At 43.0% G+C, this 19,227-nt stretch overlaps 1 protein-coding gene across 1 annotated transcript in view; it reads left to right on the plus strand.

Annotated features, from left to right (window-relative positions):
* SMLR1 (small leucine rich protein 1) overlaps positions 1–18,418 on the plus strand; it is a 40,878-nt gene extending 22,460 nt beyond the window's left edge. Inside the window, 3 exon segments of the mRNA XM_070632454.1 lie at positions 5,983–6,101; positions 6,103–6,248; positions 14,294–18,418. Coding sequence (XP_070488555.1) covers positions 5,983–6,101; positions 6,103–6,248; positions 14,294–14,379 — 351 coding nt within the window. The 3' untranslated portion in view covers positions 14,380–18,418.
* Positions 18,419–19,227: the final 809 nt, after the last annotated feature.

Consider the following 19,227-nt stretch of genomic DNA (forward strand, 5'->3'; position numbering starts at 1 on the left):
TTGGATGAGTCATTCTTTATGGCTCAGCCAGATGAATGCAGAGTCCAGATCAGAGGCACAGTGGGTTTGGAATTACCTCCAACAGGTCACAATTATCTGAGACAGGCTTTCGCCCAGCTGTCACTAAGAGCACAGTAGGTGGTGTCAGAGTAACTCCCCGGGAATTTTACTCCCAAATATCAGCATCTGCAGCCACATGTGCCTCAAATCGTCATGTAAATCAACAATGGGAGCATTCACCGTTAAGGAAATCAACAGGACAGTTTAATCAGCAATGTACTATGCCCCTCTATTTTTACAGATGTATATTTTCCAATGATGTTGATGTTACCCATCACATGGTAAAGAATTTGCTGTCATTATGGTAGCAAATTGCATATTCTCTCTGGAACCCACCCCGAATTATGGTAAATCAAATGGACAGATCACCAGTGTTTCAAACGTCTCCATCTTTCTATAGCTGCTATGCCTGCTAGGCACGACCCCAAGCAATCAGTTTGGATTGGGGTAAAAGCCTTTATACATAAAAGTCCTCAAGCTCTGAAGGAGGTTCTAGTAAATTCTAATATTTAATCTTCCAGTGGTGCAGTATTTTTTGTAAATTAAGAAAACCTTTAAAACAAACAACAAACAATTAGAAATTGAAATTTAAAAAAGCAATACCATTTACAATAGCATAAAAAGTGTTAAATGCTTAGGGATAAATCTGACAAAAATTGTTCAAGACCAGTATACAGTATATTGTTGCAAAAAGTTAAAGACCCAAATAAAATGTAAAGATATATTATGTTCACATGTCAGAAGACTTAATATTGTTAAAATATCAATTCTCGGGGCCATCCCTGTGGCACAGCGGTTAAGTTAGCATGTTCCACTTCAGCGGCCCAGGGTTCGCTGTGTCGGATCCCGAGTGCAGACATGGCACCGCTTGTCAAACCATGCTGTGGTAGGCGTCCCACATATAAAGTAGAGGAAGATGGGCACGATGTTAACTCAGGACCAGTCTTCCTCAGCAAAAAGAGGAGGATTGGCAGCATATGTTAGCTCAGGGCTAATCTTCCTCAAAAAAAAAAAAAAATCAATTTTCTCTTCATATTGATTCTCTACTCATCTATAGATTCAATGCAATCCCAATCAAAATCCCAGCAGACCTTTTCACAGAAATTGTCAAGCTCATTCTAAAACACATATGGAAATGAAAACAACCTATAATAGCTAAAACAGCTTTAAAAGAAGAGCAAAGTTGGGGGAATAACAGTACCTGATTTCAAGACTTATTTTAAAGCCACAGTAATTAAAACAGAATGGTACTGGTGCGAAGATTAATAATTAGATCAATGGAGCCAAATAGAGAATACAGAAATAGACCCACATATAATTAGACTTCTGATCTTTGACAAATGTGCAAAGGCAATTCAGTGGTGCAGGCATAGTCTTTTCAACAAATGGTGCTGGAATAATCGAATGTCCACATGAACTCTAACCCATCTCCCTTACCATAAACAAAATTAACTCAAAATAGATCATAAACCTAAATATAAAATCTAAAACTTCTAGAAGAAAAAATAGGAGAAGACTTTGTGACTTTGAATTAGGCAAAGATTTCTTAGACGTGACATGAAAAGCACAATTCATAGAAGAACCAATTGATAAATTGGACTTCATTAAAATTATAAACTTCTTTGCTTTAAAAGACGTTTTTAAGTGAATGAAAAGACAAAACTCAGACCGTGAAAAAAGTCCTTGCAAATCTTATATCTGATAACTGACTTGTATCTAGACTATATAAAGAACTCTCAAAATGCAATAAGAAAATAGACCATCCAAGTAAAAAATGGGTAAAAGAGTGAACAGACACTTCACAAAACAAGAAATCCAAAATTGCAAATAAGCACTTGAAAATATGTTCAACGTCATTAGGGCAACGCATGTTAAAAACACTAGGAGGCACCACTTCACACTATTGGAACAGCCAAAATCAAAAAGACTGACAGTACTAAGTGTGGGTGAGTATATGAAGGAACTGGAATTCTCATAGACTGCTGGTAGGGATATAAAATGGTATCCCCATTTTTTGGAAAAATTACCATTTTTCCAAAATGGTAACCACTTTGGAAAACAGTCTGGCGATTTCTTAAAAATTCAACAGACATCTAATACATAATCCATCCATTCTATTAGGTATTTACCCAGGAGAAATGAAAGCACGTGTCCATATACAGATTTGTACAGGAATGTTCATAACAGCTTTATTTGTAGCAGCCTAAAATGGGAAACAATTCAAATGTTCACCAACAGGTGAATAGATAAACAAATGGATATCCATACAATGAAAAGCTATTAAGCAATGCAAAGCAATAAATTATTGATATGCACAACATTACAGATGAATTTCAAAATAATTACGCCAAATGAAGGAAGCTAGAAAAAAAGAGACATATCATATGATTCCATTTATATAAAATTCTAGAAAATGTAAACTAATATACAGTAACAGAAAATAGATCAGTGGTTGACTGAGGATTGGGGGCGCCGGGGGCGGGGGGCGGGTAAAACAGGGGTAGGAAATTGTCTTAGTCTGTTCGGGCTGCTGTAATAAAATACCACCGTCCAAGTAACTAATAAACAACAGAAATTTATGGCTCACAGTTCTGGATTCTGGAAGTCCAAGCTTAGATGTTAGCCTGAGTGGGCGAAGGTCCTCTTCTGGGTCACAGACTTCTTGTGTCCTCACAGTGGAAGGGACTAGGGAACACTCTGGAGCTTGTTATATAAGGCACTAATCCCATTCATGAGGGCTCTACCCTCATGACCTAAGCACCTCCCACCTCCTAATACCATGACCTTTGGGAGTTAGAATTTCAACATATGAATTGCAGGGGGACACAAATGTTCAGACCACAGCAGAAACGGACATGAGAAAATTTTGGGCTGCTGGATATGCTCATCATTTGATTGTGGTCATGAGTTCATGGGTGTATACATATATCAAAACTTATCAAATTGTACAATTTAAGTATGTACAGTTTATTGTATGTCAATTTTACCCTCAAAAGAGCTATTTAAAAAGAAAACTTTTAAGTCTACCTCGAAGATTATGCTCTCTCAGAATTCTCCATGTGGATCAGAATTACCTCAGATCCAGTGAATGACACCGCTTCTCACCCTCTTCTTCTGGAAACTTCCTTTTGCCACCATCTTCCTAATATTACATCCTCTGGGTTCCTCCTGGCCCCTCAGAGCCTCCCTTTTGAGTTTTCTTCCCTGGCTCTTATCCTTCCTCCCACATCTTAAGTGAGAGCATTCTTTAGGGTCTGCGGCTGGTCTCCTTCACTCTCACGTACACTTCCTCCTGAGTAACTCTCTCCACCCCCTGACCCAGCCACCATCTCTACAATGATGACTCCCGATCGATGTGATAAGCCTTGTCCTCTCTCCTGAACTCCATATTTCCACCAGGTTCCCAACGAACATCTCCACACCACTTACAATTTAGCAAGTGCAGAACGACAAATCTTCCCCCATCCTAACCTGCTGCCCAGCCTGTGTTCGGGTCTCTGTAGCACCACCGTCTCCCCAGCCACCCAAGCCAGACATAGCACAGTGGATGAGAGCACGGGATCTAGATTTGAATCCCAGCTTTTTCACTTACCAGCTATGTGCCCTGGGTTTACCTCTCTCTGTCTCGTTTCTTTGTATAACGAGTCTCTTCCTCATAAGGTTACTGTGAAGATTAAATAAGATGACAAACATAAAGTGTTTACACAGTGACTGACACACAGTAAAAGCTCAATGATCATTAGTATCATTGACAACATCTACCTTCTTCCATCTAATTATTCACCAAGCACTGATCATGTCATGTCTGCAGCCTCCCTGTCCCCTTCTTTCCTTTCCCTCTGCCATCCCGTATCTCAGACTCATTACATCTCAATACCATGTTGAGACAGCCTACTCTGACCTCTCTTCTCTGCAGCCCATTCTCTCAAGTGCTACCTACGTGCTTCCTGAACTCAGGTCAGATCATGCACTTTTGTGATCAAAGACCTTTGATTGGTTCCCCTTGTCCAAATTGCATAGTCCTTAGCAGGGCATGCAAGAGACTGTAAGCTTTGACACTACCCCACTTTTCCACCTTCAGCTCTTAAGACACTCTCTAGCCTGAACCCCATATTATTTGGCTATTCCTAACTCTTCCCTATCCTCCACAAACCCTGCCTGCCTACTGTCACGAGTTTGTTTAAGGAGGGTGTTCCTTGGCTCTCCAGGCTCAGGCTCAGCTCAGCAGCGATCTTTTTAATGAACTCAACCCAATTAATTAATCAGTCTCTTCAGTGCTGCCATTGCACTTTGCCGATACGTCAGTCTGGGAGCTTACATTATTGTCATTTATCTATTTGCCTCTTCCTCTCACTTTGTCTAGGCAGTCAGTGAAGACTTGCTGAATGGAATGAAATGGAAAGAAAGAACATGACAAACAGTCTGCCTAACAGCTGCCTGACATCTCCCTGGTAAAGTCACCTGCTCATGGAGGTTCTCTGTAGATTGACATTTTACAAATTAGCATCCCCTTCAAGCTGAAAGAGCACCAGGGAGCCACCTCATTGGGAGGCACGCTAGAGTAATAGCAGCAACACCACTCATGGGTTGGAGGAGCCGGAGAAGAGAAGCAAATAAACTACAACAAATGCCAACTTCATCTTGGGTGTTCTCAATGATTCTTTCTGAAATGAAGATGTCTCTCTCCTGAAAGGAAGCTGTTTACTGTTCATGGCTTAGGAATGCCAGTAAAGCGTCCCAGAGACCTCCCCATTCCTATTACTTTATAAATTAGGGTGCCAACTTCCAGCTGGGACGGAAGACTCTGCATGGCCTTGCAAAATCCTAGAGGGAAGAATTCAGGAGGTACTGACAGTGGTATGTCCTTGATAGACTTTGCCAGCCACTCACCAACGCAACTGCCAAGTGGGGATGGGGGACAGGGTTAGAAGATGAGAAGAGGCATGAACTCAAGAGGGTGGCTGCCAGTCTCCCCCCGCAAATTTACAAATTCTCCAGGTGGTCCTTTCAAAGTGGAAATGATTCTTTCAGTGGGTTTTAGTTTTGTAGACTATTATCTTTAAAATCTTTTCACTAAAGCAGTCACTGGCAACTCACCTTATGAGTCCATGTCAGCATAGTTTATTGCCCTTTCTTTTCTCAGAACCTTTGCAGTTACCATACAACCCACATAACTATCATTCAGGGCCCACCTTCTACTGCTAATGGTGGGCCACAGGAATGTCTAAGCAGAAGACAGCTGAGAGTGCCAGCTACTGGTGCTGCAAGCAAAAACTAATGCACCAAGGGGAGAAGGAAAAGGGGCCACATTGCCATCGATTACTGAGCCCATTCTCTCTTTCTGTGTCTGTCTCCACTCTCAGAGGGCGGGACCATCACTTACTCTTCTTCATACCCCAGCATCTAGTTAAGAGCTTGGGTTCTAGAGGAATTAAATGTTTGTTGAACAACTGAATAAACTAGGGCGCCTCTCAGGAAAGCGTTCAGAGCAGGACATCTTAGGACGAGTTTTCTCATGTGGGAAGAATATTGTTCCTTCTTCCTTGATATTAGTTGTATCAACTATGTTTGAAGGAAAATTCACTTTTTCTAGACACAGGTTCATAGGTACACTAACATGACTTCTAAGTAACTTTTAACTCTGAAATTTAGAAAATGTAGGAAAAATTCTTCCCATGTTTGGGAATGCATAGGAAGAATATATATAACAATGAGGTTTACTTGAAGTCAGGTACTTTTCATTCCAGATAAACTGAATACAAAGAAGTCGAGGCCTCTGGTGTCGTTCTTAATCCTGCCCGGTGAACTCTCCTCTCTGGAATGGTTTGGGAGAATCACCTTTCAATTCCTCTACGCTTTGCAGCTGAGTTACAGAGTAACCTAACAGCAGTCTTCTCAGAACTCACAGGGCTGTTTAAATAGAGCAAAGTCCACAGAAAGTTCCACCGAGATGTGCTGAGCAAAGGCCAGAGGCCCAGAAGGAAAGAAGTGCAGACTCTGAGCAGAGCTGCCCTCATCTGGAGCGTGAAGCCCACCTGCCCAGGGGTCCGTGTGGCTGGCAATGAGCCCCGGGCTGTCGGCCTTCCTGAGAGAGTGCCCCGGCTGGCTCCTGCTCTCCGGGGTCTTCCTGCCTGTGACTCTGCTGCTGCTCCTCCTCATTGCCTACTTCAGGATCAAACTGATGGAGGGTAAGTGTGAAGCCACACAGGGAGGGGCAGAAGTCCTTTCCCATGGTACACCTTTGGGACAAGCTGATGCACAGTCAGTGCTTCTGGGAGGCCTGGAGCAACGCACCTCTCGGATTTGTAGGTACTTCTCAGTAAGCGCTCTCTCAAGGTATCTTCACTGGTGAACACGCAAAGTGTGATCCTTCCAGCAGCGTGGATAGTGCACGAGGCTCTGAAGGCCTGCATTGGGGACCCCTTAACTGCAGCCCCTCACAGACAGGCAGACTGTGAATCAGCAATTTTGACATGGGACTGCTTACCTCTTTCAGGGTCATAGATTCACAAACACTGAAACCTTTTTCATGGTCTGCCTTCCCTAACTGACAGATACCAGGTGTGTGTTTGTATGTGCCCATGAGTGTGTGCGCACACACACTTCTTCTCATCCACTGAACTTCGATTAAGGAAATGTGCCAACCATTGTGCTATCATCGTGTTTGACAAGTGTCAATCTATAACAGATATTTGACGGCTTGGTGTGAACTTCCCGTTAGACTGTAGGCTGAAGATGCAAAAAAAAAGCCCCAAAACCAACTCAGGAAGCTTAACACGGACACGGGCAGTTGGGTCCTAGATTGAAACTGTTTATTCTGCTGTAACTGAAGTTAATGCCACTGGACTGTGATTTGATGGAGTGTGTGTGAGTAACGTACCCAGCAAACATGCGATTGATATCATAGGGGTTAACAGCTATTTCAGCAATGTCAGCAAAATCAGTAATATTTCTTCAGTTGGATGGTGTCGTAAAGTACTAAAAAAAACCCTCCCCTCCCACAAAAACTTGCCAAGTGCAAGCAATGCCTTCATGGATGTTATTACAGCATATCAGCAGATATTCGGAATCTCGAGTGAAGAATGTCATCACATATGACCTAAAATCAAATAGAAGTACAATTTGGAGTATCTCTTTCTAAGATGAGATTTAGAACATAAAGAAATCCTGGAGGACGGAGAGTGCGTTATGAACTGTAAGTTTTCAATCATAAGGTACTCAAACATCCCCCTAGCCTTTCTTTTTTGTCTCGTTTTTATGAACAGCTCTCTTGTTGAGAGGCCCAGCTGTATTCCCTCTTGCTCTATGGCATTTATGTGATCAATCCTTTTCCTTATTAAGTTAGTTTATCCTGCACTGCCCCAAGATCAGTCTGCTGGATGTTCTGCCCCCCAGCCATTCATGAACACTGAGCCCTGGAAAAGAGCCTCTGAAAAAGGAAGAGAAAATTAGAAATCCCCAAAGTCCTAATTACAGCATCCCTCAGAGTCTTCCAAATCAGTTTAATGCCCAGCCACTGCAAATATTTCCATTTTGAAGGTCTTTTAAAGTTGTTGCAGTGGCCACTGTCACTCACATGCATGCCAGGCTCCCACTGACACTGAGCACCCTGAGAAACAGTGAAAGGATAATGATGTCACAGTCAGGGACTTGAATAGTTCGTGTCACTTCCAAGTTTCATCTCTGGCCACCTCTTTAGCTAGATAAAATTTTTAGCATCTCAAAAATATATCAAGAATGAAACGAGTAAACAATAAGCTCATGGATCCCAAAGTCTCTTACTGGCCTCTACTTATCAGTTATTATAGGTCAGGTCATTCAGCGGGACACCTGGTATTTGGGACAGACTCTGCAAAAAAGGAAGAATCTTGGTTTTATAGCTTTACTTGTCCCTTGGGTGATATTTGGGGGAAAACATCTATAATATGTAAAGTGTAAATGAGTCTACAGTATTTTACTCAGATATTTAGATAATTCTGAGGAATAAACATATCAATCACATTCCTTCAGAATGCCCTGGAAAATTCAACTTGCCCTTGAGAGTGTGGCTGGGTATCACAGGTGCTGATGTGGGAGGAAATGCAGGTAAAGTGCTGTATACACTCTCAGGCCCAGAGGAAGTGCTCGATGCATGTCTGTCACTGTAATCATGACAGTGCCAGGCCCAGGGGAAGTGCTCGATGCATGTCTGTCACTGTAATCATGACAGTACCAGGCCCAGGGGAGGTGCTCGATGCATGTCTGTCACTGTAATCACGACAGTACCTGGCCCAGGAGAAGTGCTCGATGCATGTCTGTCACTGTAATCACGACAGTACTAGGCCCAGGGCAAGCGCTCGATGCATGTCTGTCACTGTAATCACGACAGTGCCAGGCCCAGGGGAGGTGCTCGATGCATGTCTGTCACTGTAATCACAACAGTGCCAGGCCCAGGGGAAGTGCTTGATGCATGTCTGTCACTGTAATCAAGACAGTACCAGGCCCAGAGGAAGTGCTCGATGCGTGTATGTCACTGTGATGATGACAGTACCAGGCCTGGAGGAAGGGCTTGATGCGTGTACATCACTGTGATCAGGATAGTCTCAGGCCCACAGGAAGTGCTTGATGCGTGTACGTCACTGTGATCAGGATAGTCTCAGGCCCAGAGGAAGTGCTTGACACGCCTACATCACTGTGATCATGACAGTACCAGGCCAAGAGGAAGTGCTTGATGCGTGTACATCACTGTGATCATCACACACCCTTCCATCTTCAACACATCCCTGCCCAAGTAGGTTGCCTAGAGATTAAGTCTCAGACAATATTATCATCTTAAGTTTTAGCTCAATAAAATTGGAACTGCTCCTAAAGCATTTGAGTGAAAGGAGCAGAGGGCCCCATAGAACTGTTCTGTCTTCACAACACTTCTCTCTTCTTCATTCCAAATTCTGATATGATACTGAGCTTCTCTTGACTTCTAGCCTTGCCCAAACTATAGGTCTGTCTCTTGCTTCTCAAAGTCTCCATTTTATTGCAACATAGCCTTTAACCCAAGGGATAGCAAAAAGGTCAGCCTCCCATGACGAGGGCCAATGCTCTCTTGGTAGAGTCCTTTCACCAACTTTGAGGCTTGCTCTAAACTGGCACCTTGTATACTTCTGGATAGGAAGTCTGTCATTTGTCATTCAACAAATATTTGACAATCTACCATATACCAGGGATTGTCCTAGATGGTGGTACAGTTTGTTACTATGGGTTTTCAGGACTGAGACAAAATGATCCCAGTTCTGGAAAACTACAAAAGGCATCTGGCAAAATCACCAGTAGCTGGAGAGACATTGCAAATCTGTGTGCTTCTGGCTCTGGCCTCTGTAGATGTCTGTCAAAGGGCTGTAAGAACAACCTGCCCTACCTCCTTAAGCCTGGTCCCGAAGTTAGAGCTGAGCCTTCCCTCCAGAGTTAGGACCCTCTGAACAGCTAAAGGGCGCCCCAACTATGTAATGAGCCTTCATTTTCTGTGGCTTTTTCTTCTCCATTGACTCCTACTTTTGCTAGCTCTCACTCAAGGGTGCCTGGAGCTTCCAGGCTACAGGTGAGGAGTACAGGAGAAATGAGTGAGGAGGTGGAAGGAGCTAGTATTTAATATGGCGACACAAAATCTGCACACCAGTCAATGCAATGGGGGTCCCATCTGAAGTTTACTGTTGGAAAGAATACCAATGACTGTAATCTTTCTGGTACTAGTGACCTGCCAATAACCCAGCTGGAGGATGCCAAGAAAGGACTACCCAGCTGACTGGACCAAAGCAGTCTTCCTTGACATCAGTTTTCATTCTGTTGAGACTGGGTCCCAAGCACGGTGGAGTCAGGAAGTGGTGGCCCTGGGTGCTGTCCCTTATATGTACCTGGCCAGGATGGTAGTTGAGGAGCAGCCTGTACTATATAATTCTCTCAAGAATTTTCTATTCCAACCATCCTTTGCTTATATTTCCCTCCTCTCCCAAATGGGATCTGTGCATCCTTTTTTGGAGTAATTCCTGATTACATTTTCCAGTGTTAGCAAACAACCTTAGACTAAGCATGTGATAGGGTCCAGGGCAGGCTGCCCCAAGATGCACCACTCTGGCACGCGGATTATTTTGAGCTGAAGACAGTAAGGGCTTAGAAGACTCAGGAAGGATATTCAACCTTTCCCCTATAACTGCCTAAAAGAAATTTAAAATAAAGGCCTGTCCCCAGGACAAGACTTCACCATAGACACCTTTGGGTTTCAGTAGACTGGGATGATCCTTGCTAAGCCCTCTTATCAAAGTTCTATTTACCAAACATTTGCTTTTCCCTTTCCCTGTGGGTTGCCTTCCTCCCCTTTGAAGCCCCAAATCACTACCCGAAACGTCCTCCTTGTCTGTAGCTGAAGATAAATAGACAGTCTTGGCCGGTTGGCTGAGTTACTCAGTGTCCCCTGAGTTTCTCCCATGTATACACTAGACTTTGATTTTCTCCTGCTAACCTGCCTTTTTAATTATTTGACCAGCATAAGAACTTTAAGAAAAAGGGCAGGGGAGGAATTCTCCCACTTCTCGACATGTGTTTTCATTTTTATGTGTATCTAATCCCTTCAAATCCAATTTTTTCTTCTTTAAAGACAAAAACAACTCTGAGAACATGTAGCTTTTAAAAATATAGTTCTTTCTTTAGCCACGTTCCTAAGGGTAAGTAGCAATATCTTCTCTCCAATTGGAGGGCAAGAGATCACTTGGCCCCAAATAAAATATCACCAGTTTGTATCTCCATTTAGCAAATCTCACTTAAAAACTGTAAACAGATGGTCAAATATCATGTCATTAATCTTCCAACTACGGTTATGACAAGTGTAGTCATTTCTATTTTGTCCCTGTAAAAAAAGGGACATGGACAGATTAACTGGTGTGTTCGCAGAACCCCCAAGGCCTGCATTCTGAAACTGAGAATCAGCTTGCCTGCCTCGTTCATCCTAGGCCGTGAGACAAGGGAGGCATTGCAAGATGCGACGGGAAGTGTGTGGAGGTATTGGAGTCATTCAACGTTAATCCCTGCACTTCAAGCCTCAGGAGCTAATGGTGCATGTAAACTTAATTAGTATGTAGAGAACATCAATTTTCTCACAAAGGAAGAGGAAAATTCTCTAACATCCTGCACTCTTCAATTTGTGTCAGTTGCCTTCAGGGGTGGCTCTTGAGGTGGAGGGTTGAGTCTTGAACTTTCCACAGCCAAACCCTTAGGCAACCACTGCCATGGCCATTTCACATCTCCTAGGGTGGGAGTTTTCATTATTTTCTCTCCCCAAGTCCTGAGACTCCTAAACCTCTGCATTCAGTGTCACCCCTGCCCCCTAAATACCGTCACCCAGATAAAGAACAAATGCTCTTTCAAATAACATTTCCAAAAATAGTCATTATAAAGAATTGTGTCTATTGAATGCCTGGAAGTTTTTGCATGGCGTCAGATCCAAAGGTCAAATACGTGACTAGGTTCTGGGCTTCAGAACTTACATTCTAAAATAGACAACTCAAGTACTGAAAATGTACATGGTGGCTATGCACCTTTCATTGAACTTCACATATGTTTCAGTAGTCAGCGATCAAAAAGGAATAAGTATTTGGAAATATCAGAATAACTTAAGGCTTAGCAGAGCGAAATTCTAAGAGCTCAGATTATGGAGTCCGACCAAATGGGGTTTGCAGTCTGGATCTGTAATAATGGCCACCCAACTTCTTGAAGCTTCAGTTTCTTCATCTGTAAAATAGAAATAATAACAGGACATAGCTACAGGGTTGATGTGGGAATGAAGTGAGGTGATACACATAAGGTTCTTAACAGTGTCTGTTCTGAACAACTATTGGTCATTATTACCCCTGCTGGCTTATAAATTCCAAGAAGGCGGTGTTTGTGTCATTATAATAATAGCTATTATTAAAATTATCTTGGAATGATTAAGTAAACCGCCCAAGGTCACTCACCTAGAAAGTGGCAGAGACAAGATCTGAACCCTGGCTGGCCGGCTCCGGAGCAAGCCCTCTCAGCCAGCACACTACCCCTGGAGTATTGAACACGGAGTAGGCGTTCAATCGATATCTGTTGAATGTTTGAATCCTTTTGGTCCAGGCAAACAAACTTATCACCAACACAAAAGCTGATTGGGGGAGAATTTTAAACAAGGCAAGAATTTTACAAAAGCTTTGAGAGAATTTGATTGATCTTTTTACATAACAGGACAAATTATCGATGATGGTGATTCCTCAGCATAAAGACTCAGCCCGGAGTTAAGCACATCATATTTCTTCACCTCTTGGAAAACTTCATTGCCTGCAGAATTTTCCCCAATAACAAACTCAACTGTTTTCAAGGCCACCTGCCTAATCTCTCTCCACACTCTCCTTAACAGACCCACTGAAATAAAACAACGGCCAAACTGCAACCGCTTTCAGGAGGAGGGTAAATTATTTCTCTTGCCCTCTGCATTATGCTGCGCTCAGACACTTTATGTACTGGATAGATAACTCATGGAGATGGGTGAGCTTCCTCTTGGTCTCTCTATTCTGGTTCTCCACTCTCCAAGTTCTCTTCCTTCCATCTCATTATTCAGGTGGCCCATATTCGGCTCTACAACGTGCATCCTGATTCCTCATTCAAAGTACTTGTTGTGCAGTTAGCCCTCGGTAATTAAGTACAAGAAGGAAGAAATTACTCATATTTCAATGAATTTATGGTCTAAGTCATGGGCCAGCTCGAGCAATACCTTTGAACTAGCAACAATCTATGTGGAAAGGCAGTGTAACCGCGCGGTGGAGAGTGTGGACTCTGGAATCAGCCTGCCTGGGATTGAATCTGGAATCAATCAGTGTCTGTGATCTTGGGAAAATTGCTTCATCTTGAGTTCTCTCTGCCTCACTTTGTTCATCTGTAAAGTAATAATAACAACAGTGACTACGACACAATGTCACTGCAAGAATTAAATGCACTAAGGCATACAAGGGGCTTCACATGGTGTCTGACACATAATAAGCACTCAACAAATATTAGCTGTTAAATCTTGAGGCTCCTGTTGCCTAAGGCCTGTCACCATCCACTACATATGTACCATCTCCTGACTAAGATCACAAGCAGAGGTGGAGGCCTAGGGAATCCAGGTCAGGGAGCATGCATGTGTCCTGGGGTACACGGCATAGAAAGCGCCCGGCAAGGGGTAAATTGCTTGGATGTGACGTGGGAGCCAAAGAGAACATTTTCAGGTTCAATTTTATAAACGTGTACCATCTCCCATGAGATCATAAGCTCCTCATCTTTGGCTTGGATGATCTGATTAAATATAATTCTGAAAATAAAACTTTTAAGAGTCAGAACCAGGTTCAGTTGTAAGTGGCGGTGGTGGTCAGGAAGAGAGGTATATTTTTCTGATGTACCAGGAAGATCTCAAGGGATACTGGCTGGGATCTCAAGAGGATCTCAGGGCTAAAGATGAAATTTGTTATTGGCAGAGAGGTAATAGTGGAAGCTACAGGAGCAGATCCAAGTACCCAGATAGATGGAGCATAATAAAGCCAAAGGGAGGAGAGAAACGGGGCATGGGGGCTCGCGTCAAATGCCACAGAGGAACGAAGCCGGATATTGGAAAAGGCCACTAGATTTGGGATGCCACTGCTGAGTTTTATTATTTCACAGAGTGGCTTTAAGTAAAGTTATATTTTAAGGAGTTAAAGAGTGTGCAGGTTGTGAAAAGTTGAAACTGTCAGTTTTTAGTAAAAGATGCCACAGGGTAAAAGGAAGAAGCCAATTTGACATGTCTGAAGACTGTAAATGCCCAAACACACATTTTGGGGAGGGAAGCAGGGACAGAAACCCTATCTTATTTCCATATCCCCAGCCCCTGGCCTACAGACAGCCTTAATAAATGCTTACTGCATGTGGGGGTCTTAAATTTAATCTACACTTAATCTGCTAAATGTAAAATATACCTAGCATGTAACAATTTTTATTACAATGGTAATTGATCCACTCTATCCGGGACCATTCCTTAGAAATAAGCATCTACATGTCTTTGGGAAGGGGCTGAGGAGGTAAGGAGACACCTGCAATGGGACCTGCTCTGAAAACCCAGACTCTAACTTGCGGCAGCCACCAGCCTAGACGCGCTGGACAACAACCACTTATGTGGAGTAAATGACCAACGGCATGCAGCTGTCTCCAAAGCATTAACTGATATTTTTCTTTTCAGTTAATGAAGAACTGTCCCAGATGCCTCGTCGCCAACCCAATCGCAAGGCTGGCTCGTCCCCGTACCGGAGAATGAAACGAACGTGACTGCTGGGGACTGATCAACGGCGGAAAGCACAGGGAATCTCTACTGGTCAGACAGCAATGGTCAACGGCTTTGCTAACACAGCGGGTGAAACCAGAACCACAGAAAAATAGAACACTAAGATGCTCGTGCTGAACCGCGTTGAAAAGTGGCAGCTATTATCCCAGAGGACTTCTTGAGACTCAGCTCAAACAGCAGCTCTTCAGAGAGCACCAAGAATCTAAGATTCTCTTGGATGTGCTCTATGGACTGGACACATTTAACTTTTTAACTTTCATAGGTCTTCTCTAAAAGGTGTATTTCTGAAATAAAATTCTTAAACGTCATTATTACATAATCCCATGGAAGCCCACATTATTCTGATTGGAGAAGTGAAGAAACTCTAGTAGAGATCAAATGGACAGCAAAGAGGAAAGCCCCGAGAGCTCCGTGGACCCCTCTGTGAGTCTCCCCACTTCCTCCTCCTGCAGCTTGGCAAGTCTTAATGACTCCTTTTCGGGCATCTTTTCTGGCCCCGAGTTTGCTTCTCTCCTTTTCCCAGTTGCTTCCACAGACGACATCATCGTGACAACCTACAATACCAGCAGAATCTCTTGATACTTGGGATGGATCCCCGTGAATGTAGCTTTCAGCACGACGTGACTTAGAAATACCGGCAACGTGGTGCTGGGAAGAGGAGAGAACAGAATGTTTGTTCATGTAACTCATATGGAGAATAATTCAAGCCTTTGCCTCTAAAGCCAAAACATCAGGGAGCTATTTCTAAAAACGGAAATAAGTCAACATTTCTCTAGCAGAATTCTTCTCTCAGTGGGATCTCCGAAGAGCCAACATAGACAACTGAAAAGAAACATTTAATCCAAAGTGGTAGTTAAAATAGACTGTGATTACTATCGTGTTCTCCAGTTTCCTAGTTAACGTTAACAAAGGATGCTTAACATGTCCTAAGCAGAAGTCTGGTTATATTCCAATCTTTGCTATGAATCTAACAGGCTCTTAGACTGATTAACTTTATCAAACCTAACGAATTTGGTCATCTCTGTAAGAAATTGCACCAATTTCTGTAGCAACAATCATACTAAAGATCATGTGGATGACCAAGCGCAAGAACGCACCACCAGTGCTGAATATTTTCTGCCTCTCCCCACCCCCACCCAACTCTAAAATTCTTCTTATGCATCCACTAAGTTATTAGTCTCCGTTGGCACTTCTTGCATGATACAAAACTCACTGTTCAACTGAAGACACTCATTTCTGAGTTTTGTTGCATTTGATTACAGTGGAAACGTCTGCTGGGGCTTTCAGACTGAGGTAATTTAGAATAAGTGTTCACGCCATATGCAAGGAATAACAATATTCTCTCGGTTCTGGGAGGGATCTCTTTTTAGCCCTTGGTGGAAACCAGCTTATGTAAAAATGCTTTCTTAACAGAAGGCGTGAAAGGTTGCATCGCATTCCCAGCTGCCAGCCAAGTCTGTGGTTCGGCCACGAGCATTTGCTCCGCCTTCTGGAATCGGGCACTTCTGAAGCCTCACATTTGGCTCTCATGGATGCCACTGCACCCTCTGCCTGACCAGGGAAAATGCTCCTCAGCTACTCTGGTAACAGAGCAGCTTTAACGTAACATGCTTTCAGCGATAAGCAGAACCAAGTAGTTTAAAGCAAGACCCATTTCTTTCATTGCTGTTGAATAAGATGAATAAGGAATTTCCAGTGAAAATCTGAGTAGATTCATGAATGTTTTTTATACATAGAGAGAAACAAACATGTTAGTGTTCCCATGGAGACAAGTCCCAAGGGTTTCACTGTAACCTGTCTGAAGGCACTGCTCCTCCATTCGACGCCTCCTTCCAGAGCAAGCCCATGAGCCGTGGTCACGTGTCTGCTCCTCGTGTGCTCACAGTGCAGTTTAAGATCTCACTCCAGCTTGGACTGCTCGGCGCTTCTTCACCGCTGCTGCCCCCTAGACCAGGCCCGCGGCCTCCTTACTTTACCCTATATCCGGTTCCATCCTGTGCTCCAGAGCCTTTCACCACATGCCAAAAAGGCTCTCACAACACTCAACGGTCTCACTTCAACAGTTCCTCATCTTATTTCTAATGTTCTAGTATCTCAGAGAATTCCAAATTCTCTTTCCCCAACAGGAGACGTTTAATCAAATATTTCATTGGGAGCTTTAAGTTCTGTTGTCATTTATTCAATGCAAACTTACCACAGAATTTTTTTTTTTTTACAGAGCTAACCTCTTTCCAGCTCTCTTGTTGACAGGGTTGGTAATTTGGAAATCTGCAGTTGGGAAACTGCAAGGCCATGACCGTCCCTTCACATCCTGAACCTATATGAGTTGATGAAACAGAAAATTGAGCAAGGAAGGGCACACATATGTTCTCTGAAACATTATTCGCAACCCTTAGAAAAAACATATTAAAAAAATTACTTATAACTCATCTGACTGGGTAATACAGCCTCCAGTATTTTCTAGATATAATTTGGTAGCAACCTGAAAATCAAGACCAGATTAACACTCCCATACACCAAAACAGTTTTTCCTAAAAATCTTAAAGTTCTTTAGCAAAACTGTCTCAGAAATCAGAATTCATAACTGTTAAGCACATTTAGGAAATCAATTTCTGATATTTTAGAAAAAGTTTTCAGAGCAAATGTTCTTGAGATTCTTGCTTTCTGACTTTATACTCAGTGTGCTAATCAAAAGAGACCTCTGAGTTTATCAGAATTTACGCAATGGTATTTACCCTGTCAGATGAGTGTTAAACAGAACATAACAGAAAAGAGAGATTCCAAAAGCTGTATTTATAATTACCACCAAACAATTGGGTATTTTAAAATATTCTTTCCACTTTTGTCAATTTTTCAAATCCATATTCCCAAACTCAGATTATTAAAAGCAGAGGTTTTCAACCTTTATTTCACTAATGAAGGCTTTTGAGAATTTGATGAAAGCCAGCAACCACCTTTCGCCTCTAGGAAAAATGCATATACCCATGATTTTGCATATATTGGGGAAAAGCCTAGCCCCTTGAAATCTATCCAGGAGTCGGTGGTTAGGAAGCCTGCAGCCAGTCTTAAGAAAGGATTTGTGCGGCCTCTTGCACCAGTTGCCTTAGCTGCCTCCACGCGGGAGGACGAGTGGACCGTAAGTGGTTCCTGACATTGGAAGGCTCACAGGAAAGTCAGTTCCACACATCTCCCAAAGCAAAACTTTCCCAGCAGGCTTCCCAACAGTACAGAATTCTATTATGGAAAGCCCTCACGAGAACACGGCTCAGACCAGCAATGTCTCCCATAAATTTGCCCTTGGTGGGTTAACTCACGCATGAAGCTGTTATTACTCACGATTACCATTATTGTACCGAGAGTTCCACTAGGTATTTTACACATTTTTATTTCATCTAACCACCAGAATACCCCTACCTTGGGATGTATTATTACCTTCACTTCAGATGGTTAAGTGCCTTTGTTAAAGTCACATGGTTCAGTTACTAGGCGTAGGGGATTCAAACGCCTATCTGTAGGCTACTGAAGCCAGTTTTTGAACTAAAATATCATTTTATACAACTTGAAGGTGCTATAAATCTACTCTAGACTCATACCTATACATAGGGTCAGTGTTTTCGACCCTGAGGCCAAGAGTCAGGATGACTGACACCTACGATGTGCCCGCTGGCCATGCTCTCTTCTGGGCCAAGTCTCTACCGTGGCCTGATCCCAGCAAATAAATATGTGAGCAGGTGCACGCAAGGATCAGGGCAAGTCCATGGTGACTTCGGTGAAAATCATCATCAAGTATGTGCCCTACTGCTGCTGTCTCAGCAGTGACAGTCGCACAGCCTAGTCTAGTGCAAGCGTGTAACACTTGTGGAAACGGACCAGAGTACCACTCAGTGAAGAAGGATGTATTCTCTCACAAGAAAGGGAGAAAGAACTTTTTCTTTCTCAAATTATGGGGATTTATGTGTTTTTTTAGCCTTTTATTATAGAGTATTTTAACAGAATGACAAAATAAACTTTCATTTACCATCACCCAGCTTCAGCAATTATCAACTCAATGACGGATCTCCTTTCATCTAACCCACGACTCACTCCTCTCTAGCCTCGTATTATTTTGAATCCTCAGACAGTTATATGACAGTCTCAGACATCAGACAACCTTATCCATAAACAAGGGAAACAATACTTACTGAAGCCCATGCTGGGCAGCAGTTACGGCTACAGGTTCCCCACTGCCAGAGTTCTGGCGACCATTAGTCCACGAGCTATGGCCTATGCTGTGAGTTCAGTTACAGCGTATCGTACAGGAAAGCAGAAGTGACTCACAACAGTGAGATAGCAACAACCCACCAACTCCACACATTTTAAAAATAACTTTATTTTTTGTCCTGCCGTGGCCTGTGGAAAACGCATTGCTGTTTCCTGTGTTCCACACAAGATTGCTGTAGGGCTTATGTGAAATAATAGCCATAAAAACTCCATGCAACTAAAAGGCATTACTGCATATCACCCCCAAATTATATTGCTTTTGACTTAAGATCCACAGCACCTGGAGGTCTCGCCTCAGTGACCCTGCTGACCCTACTTTCTTATTCTGTCATTTGGGGGTTTGAAAGCTCAGTTTAGAGATTGAAATTATAACACCCTGAGAAATATTTTTGCAAGAGATACAAGATATTAGAAATGACAGCCTTGCTACCGTAGTGACACATGACGTTAATTATAAACTGTTCCCAGCTGCTCTAGGAACTAAGCCCTAAGGATGCACCAGCCGTCTCTGGGACCCCGAGCCCTGTCCTTGCTGCCTCAGCTGAATGGAACTGAGCCCCAACCAAACACGC

The sequence above is a fragment of the Equus przewalskii genome, chromosome 9 (genome assembly GCF_037783145.1).
Source record: "Equus przewalskii isolate Varuska chromosome 9, EquPr2, whole genome shotgun sequence".
In the NCBI taxonomy this organism is placed as follows: Eukaryota; Metazoa; Chordata; class Mammalia; order Perissodactyla; family Equidae; genus Equus; species Equus przewalskii.